The sequence below is a fragment of the Haliaeetus albicilla genome, chromosome 2, assembly GCF_947461875.1.
Source record: "Haliaeetus albicilla chromosome 2, bHalAlb1.1, whole genome shotgun sequence".
Taxonomy (NCBI): Eukaryota; Metazoa; Chordata; class Aves; order Accipitriformes; family Accipitridae; genus Haliaeetus; species Haliaeetus albicilla.
Window position 1 is genome coordinate 53,955,513 of NC_091484.1, and position 16,858 is coordinate 53,972,370.

The 16,858-nt window shown below is 48.1% G+C and overlaps 2 protein-coding genes across 7 annotated transcripts in view; both read right to left on the bottom strand.

Annotated features, from left to right (window-relative positions):
- Nucleotides 1–11,645, bottom strand: part of LOC104311388 (probable acyl-CoA dehydrogenase 6) — a 94,207-nt gene extending 82,562 nt beyond the window's left edge. The window contains exon 1 of the mRNA XM_069774905.1: nt 11,384–11,645. Within this exon, the coding sequence (XP_069631006.1) occupies nt 11,384–11,515 (132 nt within the window). The 5' untranslated portion in view covers nt 11,516–11,645. The remainder of the gene's footprint in view (nt 1–11,383) is intronic.
- Nucleotides 11,646–11,701: 56 nt separating this feature from the next.
- Nucleotides 11,702–15,634, bottom strand: LOC104312298 (guanine nucleotide-binding protein G(I)/G(S)/G(O) subunit gamma-11). 6 transcript variants are annotated; one of them, XM_069774936.1, is made up of 4 exons: nt 15,477–15,634; nt 15,220–15,323; nt 12,619–12,666; nt 11,702–12,161 (listed from the first exon to the last, which is right to left on the bottom strand). In XM_069774936.1, the coding sequence occupies exons 2-4, from the start codon at nt 15,313–15,315 to the stop codon at nt 12,036–12,038; spliced, it is 270 nt and encodes an 89-aa protein (XP_069631037.1). In that variant the 5' UTR covers nt 15,316–15,323; nt 15,477–15,634; the 3' UTR covers nt 11,702–12,035. The 6 variants fall into 6 exon arrangements, with proteins under 6 accessions (XP_069631037.1, XP_069631025.1, XP_069631047.1 ...); XM_069774924.1 differs by having other exon boundaries at nt 15,220–15,318; nt 15,475–15,628; XM_069774946.1 differs by lacking the exon at nt 12,619–12,666 and having other exon boundaries at nt 15,220–15,318; nt 15,475–15,625.
- Nucleotides 15,635–16,858: the final 1,224 nt, after the last annotated feature.

Below are 16,858 nucleotides of genomic sequence, written 5' to 3' on the forward strand. Positions count from 1 at the left end.
ACATGGTGGGCAAAGCAGGGTCCTGCTGTCCCTCCTGCACTCACGGGGTCCCTCCAGCGCTGGCAGGATGGCAGCTGCTCCCGTGCTTCCAGTCCCCTCCTGTGCTTCCAGTCCCCATCACACATACTAGGACAGCCTAGCGGAATCCAGGAGCTGCCCAAATGCCCGGACCACCCAGATTGGTGGTGGCGAGCCTGGACCTGCCGCAGTCAGCACCCCCATGGAAGAGGCAATCGTTCGATCTCCAATGACATCATGTGCAGAAGCAGAGGCAGTATGCGACTTAGAAGACCACAACAGGTTAAAAATACCCCCATCGCACAAAGATGATTTAACCACACAGCAAGCAGAAAACATTCCCTGCAGCGCTAACCTTGCCTGCTCACACAAAGTTATTTAGTGCACTTTCTTCTGGCAATGAAAATCCAACATTACCAGCTTCTGAGGTCTGAAGTGATCTAGAGAGCAAAGCTGCAACCTACCGCTTCCTCTTTCAGGATGCGTCACCACCACAGGGTGAAGATTTCCCTACGTATACTAATTAAAACAAGGGAGATAGCCCTCACTCCTTCTCTTATAAAAACATACATAGTCTTACTGGTTAGGACTCACCTAGGAGATCTAAGTAAAAAAAATGACTCACCACTACATAAAGGGTCCTGTTAAGGCAGCAAATGTCCTAGATACTGCCAAAACACTTCTCCCCTTTACATGAGTAAGGCAAGTCTCCCTCTTGCCCACAACATGGAAGATTTGGCATTCGGATACAATCTGCGCCTCTTAGTCTGTATTCACACTTGACTACCCAGCCAAACGTACGACATGACACCTGGGCAAATGACTGTCTACAAGAGTTGCCACCGAAGAATTTGGCCTATCTGAGTATGGGATTTGGGACTGGGCCTCAATGATGATATGGAAACTTCTGTACTCTGAGCTGTCATCAGACTTGCTGGGAACAAGCCAAGAAAATGTTTTCCACAATGATACAGGGTTGAACTGGAAAAGTTCAATTTAAGTGTAGACATCCATTTCATGACCTTGTGAAAAACAGTTGGCAGAAAAAAAAAGTCCTAAAAGCAGAATATCTAGTTAATTAAAATAAAGAACAAAAATGAAGTAATTTTGACTTAAGCTTTTTAAAGCAGCATGATTCATTTTAAAAACCCCAAACCAACAAGCTATAAAATTATAATCTAGATGGCAGTTCCTTGTAAAGCCTCAATATTTTCAAGCCATCATCAAGATACTATAATAATAATGTGAGTGCAGCAAATGGAATATGGAGGAAACAGCAGGGCAAAACACAGTACTGAAGTATCTGTCTAACTTAAAACTTTACAGTTAGTAGCAATGAATCTAGACATTGTAGTCTAAACTTTCACATAAAGGTTTTAATTTCAGACAGCTTTGATTTCTTTCCATATTTCTCTACAATTACTGGAAACATTTTTTTCAAAACATTTTGTTACTCTATTTAGAATTTTCAATCTTGTTTCCCCCCCCCTCACCCCATGAAAACCTAAAATGAATGAGGAATTACCACACATATCCATGTCTTTTTTAAAAGCCTTTACTGCCTTTGAAGGAAAAAATGCCCCCCAAGTTGTATAGTTGGTTTTCTCTCTCTCTCTTTTGATTACATTTTTCCCCATTATAATTGAGGACTAACAGGTCTAATCCAAAATGTGATTGATTTAGCCCATATAAACAAGCTCACTGATATCACCCCAAGCACATCCCATAGAGGAGAGATGCACAGACTGAAATTCATGGACTAAAAAGCAATTGCATAGAAGCCCAGGGTAAATGAATGGTATTAAACAGTGGGATGGGCTGTTCTTACCAGCATCTTTTTGAACACTAAACAAACACTGCTGAGCAAGAAATGAGTGCTCGCGGGATTAATTGAAAAGAGACGGTAGGAAAGTCATTCTCGAAACTTCATCCTTCATTCACAAACTTTGAAGAACACACCAGACACTCATACACCAGGCAGGATGGTTGCCAATGCCCGCCTCTTGAAAAGGTCCAGAAGACCATGCTCTGCTGTCTTTGCCCTTCAGTTCATTTTGGTCTCCCCAACTTTTCATGCATTTCATGTGCAGAATCCAACTGCTCTACATGGCGCCTGCAGGACAAGATGTGACCAGCCCAGTGAAAACAACCTGCTGGATGAAAAGGACACTTCAAGCCAGCCAGGAGATATCAGAGAGAAGAAAAAAGAAAGCCAAGTCAAATACAACTATATTTTCTCCTTTTTTTTTTTTTTTTTTTTTTAAAAATCCACACCTAAAAACCTTAAACAAATGTTGAAAAGCAAAATAATGGTTCTACCTACCCTATTTAAACAATTGCCAGTAACCTTGCCTTGGTGAGATTACACAGAGATAAGGTTAGGACCACACTGAAGTACCTGGCTCAGCATGGGCTCCATGGCAGGCACTTATGCTCACCACCCTCTTTTTCTACGCGCTGCATTGCTGATCTTTTATTTTGCCTGTAAATTTACTAAGCACTTGACAGAACAAAGAGACGCATCAACTGCATCACGTATGTTACATATAACCAACCCCTCCTGAATCTACTCTGTGCACATGTGCGCATTTAGACATAAACACACACAGATTTCAGGTTGTTTAGCTCTCCCCTTTTCCCTTTCCCAATGGGCTGTACATTAAGAATTGAGGAAAAAAAAGTCATTCCAGCTTAGCACTATAAAGCTGGTTCAAAGGGGCAGGTAACATACCATCGCTAGCACCTTGGGTATCTTTAGGATACTTCTACTTCTCTGTTCATTGCTGCAAAGCAAGGGTGAACAGGCCTGGCTCACGTCTGGGTTTCTCCACTGCCATTGCACATAACTGTGGCCAGAGCTGAGTTTCCAGAGAAGCTTTCAGTGGATTTAAAACCAATATTCAGTAGGCTCATATAAGAGAAAACCAGAAAAATTTCCAGAGTGCTGGAAAATATATGGCTGAAATGGGAAGACATGTATCTAAAATTTATTAATTAGAGCACCACAATTCCTTTTTGTACCTTCAGTTAAGCCATGCCACAGGCAAAAAAGGAATCATGCAATCTGCTACAGCACTGGGTACCAAAGACTGCGCTGATCAGCAAATACAGGAACAAACTCTTACTAAATGAAATTTTCCCTTTCTCAAAGGGAAAAAAAATTAGCGGAGGGCAAAACCCTATAACATAAGAGTTGGCAGCATCTCATTATATAAAAAAATGTACCTGTCCTCATCTATTTTTACAAAATCTTATTTTCAGAAACAAAAGCATGCACTTTATGATTATTCTGCAATTTTGCCTGGTCTACTCATTTGGTAGTAACTGGACACACTTCTGTTTAAATCAATTGCATTTCTTCCCTTTCACTGCAACACAGTTCCTCGCAACATACCTAATACATAAAGCAAAGCTGACTATTGGTTCAGAAATTTGAATACTGCAAGTCTTTTGGTACCATACATCTGGCTACGTTTTTACTTCAGGAAACAAAAAAACCCAAATCCTGAATCAACCACAAAGTTTCTGCCAACGCTTACCAAAAACTTAAAAACCTACAAGTCCACCAAGGAGCGCAGAAGCATGCGCTGCCCCTCCACCCTGTGCAGCTGCTAGTGCTTCTGGGAGCCCGACTGCTGGAGCAGAGGGCACACATCATCACCATACTAAGAAAATAAAAGATCCAGTCCAGGAGGAGCTGAGCCCAGCTTAACCTTTTCCTGAGGAATGAGATGCTGGAAGACCAGCTCCAGCTGGGGAGGGACCCACATGATCCTAGCCAACCCCTCCTCCCTCCCTATGTCCTTCTTCCCAGGATAGTTGCATAGGCAAATCCCTCCTGTACAGACCTGAGTGACTTGGCAGTCCCTGCACACTCCCAACCACAACACCTTCAGCTACCCTATCCAAGAATATGGCAGAAAAGGGAAAGAAAAGGGAAGATCCCCAAATTGCTTCCCACTCTGGACTTCAAGAACTGCAGCTACCATACTGAAATCTGTTCTCCAGCAGATAAGGATAGGAACACATCTGCAAAGCCTCCCGAGATCAGGCAACCAGTTCTGTGTTTAGTTCCATGGAATTTCTCACCTTCTCTCCTTCAAGCCCATGCAGATCGTATTTTACTTAAGCTGCCTCTCTGCCTGTAATATCTACTGCATCTTCCATTCAACCATACCACAATGGGCAAAGCAATATGCCATCAAGAGCATTTCTCACTCGATACTCAACACCATGGGTTTTAAGCCATGTGGGGCCCTGTGTTCTTCTTGGACAAGAACCATGTGTGCACGTGATGTCATTGTGGGGGAAAAAATAGGTCAAAGAAATCCCCTTTCCAACCTCCAACCAGACATTAATTGACTGGGTTCAGACTCATCGACAGCAACCACAAATTCTGTTCATAAGAAGCAAAATTCTTTCTATTTGACAACAAAGCAACATCTCCAGGTGCCCTGTGAGGCTGTCCACAGCACCAACCCCCAGATTTTAATCTTATCACTAATCTTCCCATACACACAAATGACAACATATCTAATAACTCCCACATGGGACTGTCCCAATCAACTTGGCCTTCAACAGGAGGGGTCATCCCCTTCCCCAGAAGGAACCAGAATGAGCACAAACCACACACTGTCACAATATAATGGGCAAATACCTTTTTTATTTCCTGGCCTGGCATACAGGGAACCCAGAATTAGTGAGAACAAGTGAGTGCCGAGGGCATGGCTATTCCTAGGATCTGCATTCAAACCAGGGTAGTCCTACAAGAGCAAAAATGTGTCCCATATCAGTCTAGGTGCTGATCTCAGACAAGCCTTTAGGATGGCTGGGAGATCTGGCTACTTGTACCCAGTTGTGAAAGTGATGCAGAACTGAGCAAGTGAAGCTTTTTTTTTTTTCCCCTGCAACTCATACTTTCCAACACAGAGATGTGGAGCTGAGGTATAGTGCTATGCCCACCAGAGGTTGGGATGTTGGGGCTTGGATCCTGCTTTTGCCTCTAGGTTACATCCCTGCAGGAACAAAACAAGTTATCTCACTGTGGCCCGCACCATCCCAGGCCACCTCTACACTGCAAGGTACTAGGACATCGTGGAATTATATGATGGGATCCAACTTCAAAGGCATGTGCCCCTGGAGTTTATCCATCTTTGCCACGCACACACTGCTGCCCATCACAGGGCTCAGGACTTAATGCAGTACCTATGCAGAAGTGCAACCTGAAAATTGGGTAACCATTGGAGAGATTGGCTTTGTTAAGCTGTGTATCAAGAGCTGGCTGGGCTATACCATTCGTCGGGACTGATGGATTTCCTTCCTCAAGTCATCTATCTCCATTAGCAGAGCTTCCAATGGTCACTGAAGCTTTTTCACCAACCAGGACCACAAGTGGCAACCAGAGTCTCCTGTCATACTTCTAGGACTTCCCAGTGCATCACTGGGCCACACTCAGACAGGGATACCTATGTTGTCACACCTGTACCCAGAGAAGTAGTCCTGGACATAAGACATGGTTTACTGACTGCATCCAAGAGGCCCATATCATGACTGAATCCTTTATCTAAACCAGAAAATACTCAGCCCTAGGAACTGATCCTAACTGTTGCTGCCCTCATCTTTTATTTGTCTTGCATCACTGAAAGAGAAAAAAATATTCTCTAGATCTATTCAAAGAATGGCTCTGCACATGCCAAACTGTAGATGGAGACCCACCATGGACCTGCAGTTTATATATGTGCTGGCACTTAACCTATGCTCAGCACAATATCAGCCAAGCACCTAGTAAGTTTGGGGTGTCCTCACAGATTAAAACAGCTGACCTCATTGAAGGTCTGCTAGTTCGCAATACTGAATCATCAGCTAAAGACTTGGACTGGCATCTGAACCACAAGAAGCTTACACAGGATCTACTTACTGTATTGCTCCAGCATCATGTGAAATATTTTTATTCAGCATGTTCTAGTTCCTTCTGCCTTTTTTTTTTTCTTTTTTTTGTGGCTGGGAGAAAGCTAAACTGAAATAAAACATTCCACATTTCTCTCCAAATGAGGTGATTTTTCTCCAGGATTTTATCAGCTTCCCCAGGAAAGTTTGGTTTCTTCTCAAGAATGAGAGAGGAGTATCTAATTTCCTTTTCTGCCTTTGCGAATGCAATCACAACATACACCACTGTGCTTATCCCACTGCATGCTTCTAAGAGCAATACTTGTGACAATGGGTCTGAGAGGACTCGCTCCCGAGAAACCCTCCCAAATCTGCCTGAAGAGCAGCTCCACTCTCAAACACCGCAGCACTTCTCCAACCCAGCCTCCTGTCCACAGCAGGTTTGGGTGATACTGACAGAGGAGAAAGAAGGCTCCTGGTGACAGACAAAACCTGGCCAGTTCTGCAGCAGTGCCAGAGACCAGACACCAGCAGGCATGGTCAAGAGTGCATCAGAACACACTCCATACTCCAGCCTTTCTGTCGTTTAGCTTTCACGGGAGCACATTCCCCCCAGGCAGCCTGGCACGCAGTGTGGGCAGGGAGCAGAACATCCACCACCGAAGAGCAGCTTCAAGTGCAATGACTTGGCTTCCCCACTCCTCCCTTCTCCTTAGGGTCTCTGCATCTCACTATTTCAGACACTTCTGGCACTTTCAGGAATGCAGTATGCAGCCCGTACCAGTTTGCCCAATCTCAAGTTTACATAGCATATTTTGAAGGCTGCCATAAATAAAATGGCAGATTGCAGATATAATGGCATTTCTGGAAATACCTAAAATTATTAAGCTTGTCCTAACTGTCTGAGGGAATATACAGCTCAGGTGGTGCTACCAGGGCTAGTGACCAGTGATCTTTGCACAAGCCTGGCTGCATGACAGCAAATAATTTTAAGCACACCAAGTGTCCTGGAAATCTCCTCATGTAATCTATCAGTGTTCATCCATGAAACTTCATCTTCAAGGACTGGAGCTGAATGTAAGGCTTTCATGCTCCTTCTGAGCCCAAGCAGAGGGGGAAAAAAAAGAAAAAGTCTCCTAGAAAGTCAAAGTCCAAAGCAGGGCTAGCTGAAATACAGACCAACTTTCAGAGCACCCTGACGGCTGGCTGGAAGATGTCACATTCATCAGTATGGGTACACAGGCGGGGGAGAGATTTATTTGCACATTTCCAAGCAAACGTGACCTATAAAGATTTAAGCAAAGTTACAGTTTCTGAACAGTCATGGCAAAATCTGTTTAAACCCCAGATATTTACTCAGTCATAAACTACTTAGACACAATTTTAGTTGTCAGAAGTGCATAACTATATTGCCTAATCCATGCAGGTGTGACAATGATAAAGCAATATAATAGCTAGACCCAAGCCACAAAACTATCTCTTAAGCCCAGTTCTCCTACTAAAAGATGCTCATTGAAGAGTCTAACTAGATGCAGTGGAAAATTTGTTCTAACATGAATATGGGGTTGGAAAAAAAATCCAATGCTTGGGCACAGCAACTGCAATCTCAGATATATGCACTACTCTGACACTGAGTAACAAATAAGAGCATTGCTTATAAAATGGTCCTTCTTATTACAGCGGTATATCCTAGCTGCCCCTTCCAATAACAATAAAAATCAATTATGAAAATTTGCTCTCTGTTAAATTACCACCAAAAATTCTTGCCAGTAGTAAAGGATATTGTTTATCTATACCATCAAAAGAACTAGCCCCTAAATGTTTATATGATGTTTCTGTCAGACACAAGATGACAAAGGCTACTGCAAATACCCCAGAATCTGGGAATACATTTTGCTTCCCTTAGACAGAAGGGCACTCAGTGCAAAATCTATGAGCCTTACTGATGTTACATTTTTTAACTGTCTCCTTCCTGAAACTTTTACTTCAGGTGCATGATAAATAAGGTTTTAAAATTACAGATGCAACTCATGTATTTTGCAGATTCAGCTGTGTCTTTTCTCCCTCCCAATTTAGTGAGAAACTAACTTTTAAGTGATTTATTTGTAATACCAGCAACCTACTATGCTATTCTGTTACTGGTTTTTATGATTTGCTACAAAGATAAATAAACTAACTCCATCCAAGGTGCTCCAGTGGCAATGGTGGTCACCCTTCAGTATTTTGCAGAAGGTCAGAAAGAGCCACATTCTTTTCACAGCGAATTTACAGTAATTTTACTGGAAAGTTAAAGTGAATGTCAATATTTAATTTAATAGATCCTGGATGCTCTAACATGAAGCAGCTTTAATTCTTGTAAAAATACATAATAAACAGAAACTCATGACATATAAGCCAAGAGTGGCAAATTAGGTAGTGGTGTCCTTCGGTGGAGTCTCACTGCCACAGGGGAAACCCCCCTTATCCTACAGAGATGTAACATAGTGTAACTAGACCAAGACACCACTGGATATAAAATGAAATCTCATTTATATTACATGCAACTCCAGCAAAATATATGCCAATCCTTTCAAACCTATTTCCCAAAGCTTCTTACTACTAAAGCCAGAGGAAAAGAAAAATGGACACCATATATATATCCTCTCTCTCTCTCTATATATATGCATGCTGTTATGCATACACACACAGAGTAGGTCAAACCTTTTTCCTTCAAGCCAGTTATACTATAATTTAATTACTGCAGCAAGCTGTAGGATACCAGTGCACTGCAAGCATTGTTCAACAAGTTAAGGAAAAGTTACGTTTTCGATTTCCAAGAGGAAGGGTGGTGACCTATGAAGTTGTAAAGGAAACCACTCACAGGGTTATTTCAATACCCTTGCTAAAAACAGCCCCCTGGAATTATACGAGTCTCTTCCTCATCCTGCTCAGAACAATTGGAAAATTACAGATTGTTTAAAATACATTAATTTAATAGAGTAAAAAATAAAATTAATGGAGGCAAAAAAGTAACAGTTCTCACTTATGGAACTGCACTGCTCGTTTCTCCCATCGCTCTGGTAGCTGCATCTGGATTCAGCTAGTGGAAAGAGTGCCCCAAATTACCGAACAGGTACACTTAAAACATAGTACAGATCCTGAGTAGTCATTCTCTCCCAAAGACTTTAGTTTTCAGTTTATCCTAAAGTCACTGGGGCCAGGCTTAACTTAAGCCAAAATAAACATTGACTGCTAGAAGCTTTGGGGTGAACAACATCAGACTGGATTTGACAAAACTGGTGGCTTTTTTTTCCTATATGAACAGTTAAAATCTAAAATGGTATATAAGCATTTTGTAAAATACAGGACAATGATAAAATTGGGTTTATGTTTCTAACCGTAATTTCTTCTACAATATATTCATCACAGGGATTTATGTGATAAATGTCACACCACATTCCCTCTTAGCCCAGATACAGTTATCTGCACTAAACCCAGCAAGGTAAGGCATACTGTTAGCTGTACTTCAACAGGCACGGGGGGAATAAAAACAAGGCCGGGGGGGGGGCATTTGCATTCTTTTACAAATACATTGCGTCACACAGCAGAGCAGCAAATATTGCACCAGCAGACACTAATACAGCCACATCTCCTTCCCCCCCCCCCCCCCCCATTATGATCCCTCTGTAAATAAATACACAGCTGCAAACACCTGAGATACAAAACAACATGTGCCTTAACCTATCCACACAAAGTAGGACTTCAGATCCAGATTGCTGCCTTCACAAGGTCTGGCCTTGTCCTCTGGATTTCAGGAGGACATTGATTTTTTTCACTAATGCAGTTGTAGTGCTCAGGCAGGTAACGGGCAGCAGCGTGCCAGGGAACAAGTTCAGCGGCCAGGTGACTCCACAGATACACAGAGCAAAGGCTCGCTCCAGACAGCTTCAGCTCAAACTTGACGCTATGGTGCTAGCTACAAAATCCTGTACTATTAATCCAGGTGAGAGAAGAGGATTAATTTCCAAGTTCTTCTACTGATCCTTTCCATCACCTTATTTTTGCTTTGCAGAAGGTGCAGGAATTTATAATGAATTAATTTCTTAAGAAACAGACTGGCCATGCATCGCTTTTCCTTATTGCTCAGGTTTCTTCTTTTATAACACCAAAGATGAAACCACAACCGCTAAAGCTCAAGGATAATAAGCCTCATGTTAGCGATAGAAAACTTGACTAATTAAACAGCCTTTGGGATATCTTGTTTTAACACTGGAAGTGTGAAAGTTATTTCCTAAAAAGAAAACTGAAGTAAAAATCACATGACTCAGAAGTAGTTCCACTATCTTCTGCTCACAGTGAACTGGGAAAGAGGTGAAATTTGGAAAAGGTTAAATTTATCCATGAGTATATAAGATTCCTCAAGTAATTTTAAAAAGGATCTATCAAAGATACAACAGCACAGCTCTAAAGTCACATAAACGTGTTAGTATTTGGCAATACAGTGTGTACTGCTTTTAAAAAGCTACAGCAGAGCACTGCAGCACAAGCTAGGACTTGTAAACTTAGCTACAGGGAAACGAGGGACAAGTCCTTACACGCCATAACGCCTACTTCTGAATGCACGTCCTGGTTGTTCGTGTGTGGCTGCCACGATAATGCTGTTTACTCCTTGTAGTAGGTACTGAAGTTCAGCACTTTTCTCATCGGTTCATCCAGGCAGACGTCTCTCACACACAGGTGGCCCCAGCCCTCCACAACCTGCACCACAGCAGGGCTTTCCACCTCCAAACCACCTAATTCTCTAACTTTGACAGGTGTGCTTGCTTACGCCACAGTCTTCTACAGGTGACACTGATCTCCCTGTCGGGAGCCTACGGAGTTCACCGCCACCACCACGACTTGCAGGCTGTCATCTGGCATTCCATTAACACGTGTCGTTACCTTACCAGGAGCGCCTCCTTCCCTCTTGCTTTATGGTTCAGTTTTACAGGAACCTCCCGCTACTCCCCTCTAGAAAGAGCGCGATGGCAAACGGGCTCTGTCCTGCCCTTCCTTCTGCTCTGCACCCGCAGCCAGACCTTAACCCGGCGTTCTGCAGCGGGCGGGGAGGGCCCTGCCGGCAGCAGCTCGCAGGGCAGCAGCTCGCAGGGCGGCAGCAGCTCGCAGGGCAGCAGCAGGGCCCGGCTGTGGCAGACGACAGGGCCCGCTCGCCCAAACCGGCCCGCTCAGCCCGTGGCAGCGCACGCAGCAGGGAAGCGTTTCGCTACTCGCCGTGTCACACGCGGGGAACACATGGCGTCGTTTCGGACACCGGCAGGGGGAAGTTTACTTATTTAAGCGCATCCCGAGCCGCTCCGGGCGGCGGGGTGGCCTTGCTCTCCCCGCATGGGGCGGCGCGGCCGGGTGTCCCCCCGGCGCCCGCCCGCCCGCCGCGGGGAAGCGCCGCCGCTTGCCTCCCCCCCCCCCCCCCTCCCCTCCCCTCCCTTCCCCGGCCCGGTACCTTCCTGAGGGCCGCCCGCAAGTCGTGGTACTGCGGCGTGTCGCCGACGCGCCCGCCGTGCCGCTGCCCCCAGCTGCCGCCGCGCAGCGCCGAGGCCAAGCGCGCCCAGCGCCGGCCGCCGCGCAGCGCCATGGCCGCCACCGCCCGCCCCGCTCCCCTCAGGCCCGCGCCGGCGAGGGCCAGGGCCAGGGCCGCGGCCTGGCCGGGCGAGCTCTAACGGCTGGTGCGGGTCGCCGCGGCGGCCCCTGCCCTGCACTGCCCCGTCCCGTCCCTCCTGCAGCTCCTCTCCCCCGCAGCAAGCCACGGCAGGCTCTCGGGTTACAGGCAGGTTTCCTTTAATGCCAACAAACAGCCATGAAGCAACCGATAGACGGGTGGCGAGAGCGGGCGCCGCGAAGCGAAAGGAGCCGTCCCCGCCGCGGGAGGAGGGACGGCCGCGCCGGGGAGCGGGGGACAGCCGTCCCTGCCGAGCGACCGACGCGGGTCCCGGCTGCTTTCGGGTTGGTTTCTTTATTTTTGTAAGGAAAAAAAAAAAAAGAAATCCGCTCCTGCGCTCGTTCAACAAGGACCGGCGGTGGTGGGGACACGCTAGTGACTCCCTACAGGTACAACGAGAGTGTCTGCTCCGGTGGCAGGCGCTGGGTTCGTTTTCCTAAGCGATGACGCAGCCTCCCTTCTCCTTAAAGGGGTTCTTGTCCTCAGGAACCCCCTTCACCAGCGGGTCCTCGCCCGACCGCTCCTCGATGTAGTTCTTGATCTCTTCAGAGCACTTGGACACCTTGAGTGAAAGAGCAGAGAAGTGGCTGCGTTACGGCCGGAGCTCAGCGTGCCCATCAGAACAGCAAACCCATGAATTCGCACCCTTCTTTCTCTTACTTACCTTCCCATCAAACATAAAAGATCTGACCACAAAGCCAGCACTAAGCACGTGCAGACTCGGCTTCCCTCCACTTTTCTACAGCCCGATATTCACAGAACATGTGAGTGTCACTGGGAATGTATGCGCCACTTGGAACAGCAGTTGCTGCATAGTTAAACTTGCCTTTTTTTTTCAATTTGCCAATATAGTTTTATTAAGCTGCGGATCACACTCTCCCTCGGCGTAAGCATGACTTATGGTCAATGGGTTCAGGATCAGTAACTTTCAATTCAATTTCAAAGTATTTACCACTTTATGTGTTTTTCCCAAACAAAACATTCAGTAATGATTTTTCAGTGGTAATACAAGTTCTCACCTTGCGGTTCTGTAATAGCAACCACGCATCTTGAATGGGAGCAAAGACCTGGCTAGGAAAGACAATTTACTTACAGGTTACCTGGGGTTATTTTGAACAACTGTTAATAAAGCAGCCTATTGTGTTATGAGAGAACATAATCTGCATGACGTTCATAGTAAACTAGCACTGATGTAGGTATGTCTGCACAGAACCCATCTGTGAAGAAGAAATGCGTTTAGCTTGTGTTCACTGAGACAGGAGCACATGCAGCACATGTAGTAATAGTGTCTGCGGAGCCTGAGGGTGCACAAGCAAATCCCACCAGCTCCAGAGGATCCTTGTCCACACGCATCTCTCATTTCCCTCCCCTGTGTCAGCAGAAACTGTCCTTAGGTGCTCCAATACCTGACATGTCTGAGGACACGCTCCCAGCTCCGTCCCCACCTCCTCCCTTCCTACCCGCAATCCCTGCAGAGGCACAGCAGTGCAGAGTCAGCAGCAGGAACCAGCTGTTGGCCAGGCCACTAGATGACTAGTATTTCTAATTTAAGGCCCCTTGCCGCCTTTGTTAATTATATTTTACTCTGTAGGTAAAATTATGACAAGAGAACCAATGAATTTACCTGCTGTACCACAGACCAACAGAGCATGACCTGTGCAAAATTAAGCTTTAAGCCATCAGAAAGAACTCAAGACTTAATTCCCAATTAAACAGTGCATAAAATAAGGTCTAGACTACCTCTGCCTGCCTTACAGCAATGAAGAATTTGGACCTACAAATCCCATTACACATGCCTTGCTCTTCTGTGCCTCGCAAACCCTGTTCATTCAAACTGGGGCACCTTTTGCCGTAGTAAAGTTGTGCTCCAAGTATATGCAGGACCAGGGTTTGTTTTACTTCAGTCAGCATTATCAGGATCTTTTTCACATAGAAGACAAAAATGTCTGCTTAAATACACATTCAGACATTTTTATTCAAGAAATTATTCAAAAGAATATTTCTTCTTCGTGCTGTAAAAGTATAGGAAGGGGTCAAGAAAACTTTGGCTACTTGTTTTTTACTTTCAGCAGCAACAGAAGCGTGGCTTCTCCATTTCTCCATCCCTGTAACACCCATTCAGGTAGCAGAGAACTGACAACCACAACACAGATTTCATTCGCACTGTGAAATTTCTGTTATAATGCACTGGTAAAATTGAGGATGTTGTCTGTGCTTTTCTACAGGTGATTTGAAAATACCCATTTCCCTAAAGTGATCAGGCTTTTGGTTTATTCCAAAAATGCAGGCAAGAATTTTAAATTATTATTATTATAATGAAAATCAAAAGCTGTACATGCTACAAAGCGTATTTCAGTTGCTTGGGAACTCTCTGAGGGATGATATAGGTATCTATAGTACTTGGATGTGGAGCCCTCAATACTGCTGGAGCTTTAGACTATAGCATAACATCTACAATCACCAAACCTAACTGACAGCTAAAACGTAACTGTGGCTTTCTTATTTTTGGGGCTAAACACCTAGACCTGCAATGTAATTAGCGTGACTAATGCCACCGATTCCCACATATAAGTGCATTTATAACTAGAAACGCTAACTGGAAGTGTTTATTTAGATGCGGTTTGCTTCTGCTGGCATGCAGAATAAAAAAAGAAAAGAAAGAGAATGTTAGTTTTATCGCGGAGCAAGATCAGGTCTGCATGTCTTTCGTCTATAGCAAATGTGCAAAAATACGAAAATTTCACTGGAAACTACTTCACCTGTGGAAAGGAACAATCAGTGTAAGCAGCTAGAAGTACAATGTTTCTGTGGGAGGAGGCTGGCTGATCACGGCTCTGCACCAGCAGTCCTGTGGCTCCTGCCCTCTCCCCGGGCACTCCACAGCAGGCGAAGCGGGGCAGCGTCGCCGGGGGGAGAGGGCGGGCGTAGCCGTGCCACTTCTCCCGCAGCCCGGCCGGCAGCGGTGCGGTCCCGCACGGGACGGGACGGGGAGCGGTGCCGCAGCAGGGCTCCCCGCCGGCACACCACCCCCTCACCCGGCACGGGCAGATCCCAACGCCTTTTACGGAGGAGGGGAACCGAGCTCGACGCGCTCCTCCCTCGCCGGGCAAGGCTGCCTTGTGCTGGCACCGGCCTCCAGGGACTGGCCAGAGACGGGAAGCCAAGGGGTGCCAAACGCGACGGGAACAGCCGCAGCCGGCGGGCCCGTGCCGGCCCCTCGGGGCGCCTCATCCCGGGGGCGGTGCGCCCCTTCCCCCCTCGCTCCGCAGCCACCGCCGCGGAGGACCGGCGCTCCTACGCGGTGCCGGCGGTGGGACGTCGCCGGCGCCGCCGCCGGTCCCTGCCCCAGAGGCGGTGGCCGGGCCCGTCGGGGCAAGCTGCGGTCGTACCACAGGAGCCGCGGCTCTCCCGGAGAGCGGCTCCCGCGGTCCCGCTGCCCCTGCCTTCGCCGGGCCCGCCGCGGCGGGACGGGGCGCTCCCGCTCCGCGCTGGGCTGCCCCGCCTGAGCCCCCCGCACCCCCGCACCCCCGCCCGGGGAGTAACGGGCTTCTCGCCGCTCCGGCCCCGCCGTCCGCCCCGGCGGCCGGGCAGCCTCGGGCCCCTTCTCCGCGGCCACTCACCGGCTGCCTCTCCAGCTTGACTTCTTTCCGGAGCTGCTCCACTTCCATTTTCAGTTTGTCCTTCTCGCTCAGGTCCTCGATGTTGATGGCTGGCATCGTCTACACTGCCAAAGCGCCGAGGGAAGGAGGGAGGAGGACAAAAGGTTACCTCTGGGCGGCCAGGGCGCCGGGGCCGGAGCCCCCGGGCGGGCGCGGGGCGGCGGGGCGGCGGGGCGGTGGGACGGCCGCCCCCGGCCCGCCCCCGGGCTCACTCACACGGTGCCGTTCGGGCTGCTCCGCTGCTCGGCGGCGGCGGCCGCCGCTTTCTCTCCGGCACGCCTGGCACCCCTTCCCCGCGCCGCTCCGGCCTTTAAACCGCCACGCTAATCCCCCCTAACCGGATTAAAACCCGCCGCCCGCCCCGGCCCCGCTGCCGGGGCGTTGACACGGGCGCTGCCCGCACAGGGAGGGTCCGGCCGCCCCGGCGCGGCCCCCGGGCAGGGCGCTCGGCCCCGCCGCCGCCGCCGCATTGCCCCGGCCCCCCGAGGGGCAGCCGGCGCCGGGAGCGGGGAGCTGCCGCGACCCTCCTGTGGTGGCCTCTGCCTTCCCCTCCCTCTCCGCCACCACGGTGGGGCAAAGGCAGCGAGGCTGGCCGGGGGTTTTGGCCCCGCAGTGAGCACTTTCCTCCCCTGCCACCTCCTTCTGCCCCGCCTGGCCCTCGCGATGGTTCTTGTTTGCCTGTGCCACCGGCATCCCTGGGCTCTGTGCTCCTCGGCCCAGCAGTTAAGGCAGCAGCAGGTGGTTTGCACGGGCACGTTCCTCCATACTTGCGCATTATAACTATGAATGGACCGGACTAAAGGGTAGAGTGGGGAAGGAACCGCCCTCAGGTCAAGTGTCCTGGCAGGCGGCCAGCCCGTCAATGGCAGATGTAGCAACTTTTGTGGGTAGATACCTCTGCAAAGCAGAATTGCATCTCCGCCTGAGAGGGCTGTTGTGTCTGGCATGCACTGAGCGTCTCTAGAGTCATGGAGTTACGGTGGGTGCTGAGGATGGAGCACTCCCTGTAACAGAAGAGATGGGTTCAGAAGACACAGGAAGAAGCTAGGAAACTCTTCTCCTGTGGTTGCATATACTTTTGAGGTCTAGACCCCAAATAGGGTGCCATGCTCTTTGGAACGTGGTCATCCCTCCATGCATGTTTGTACAGCACCTAGCATCTCTGATCCTAGCAGCTGTTTTCCTACAATACTAGTGGAGGCAGAATTCACGACCCTTTACACTGAACAAAGCTGCAGGCCATTAAAATGGGCCTGTATGAGTCTTTCTGTTATCTGGCACTTCAAAGGTCCCTACAGGCAGTCGCCCCTCCTTCTTTCCACCTCTGGCTTCTCCCCATAATGACACTCCTTTCTCCTCCTCTCTCCACTCACCAGATGTAAGCAGCTGTCAGCAGTATGCAAGAGGTACATCTTTCTTCTCCAGTGCTGCTCCAGTAGTGTTCTTGGGGTTTGTATTTGTTTTATTTTAGCCAGGTCATTAACATCAGTTCCTCTTTGCCTCCCTCTGGCTATTATCCCCCCCTTCGCAGCTGTGGTATGCAACTTCTACACCCCTGTAATCTACACTGGCAGCTGCAGCCCCAAACCCCACCAGCTGC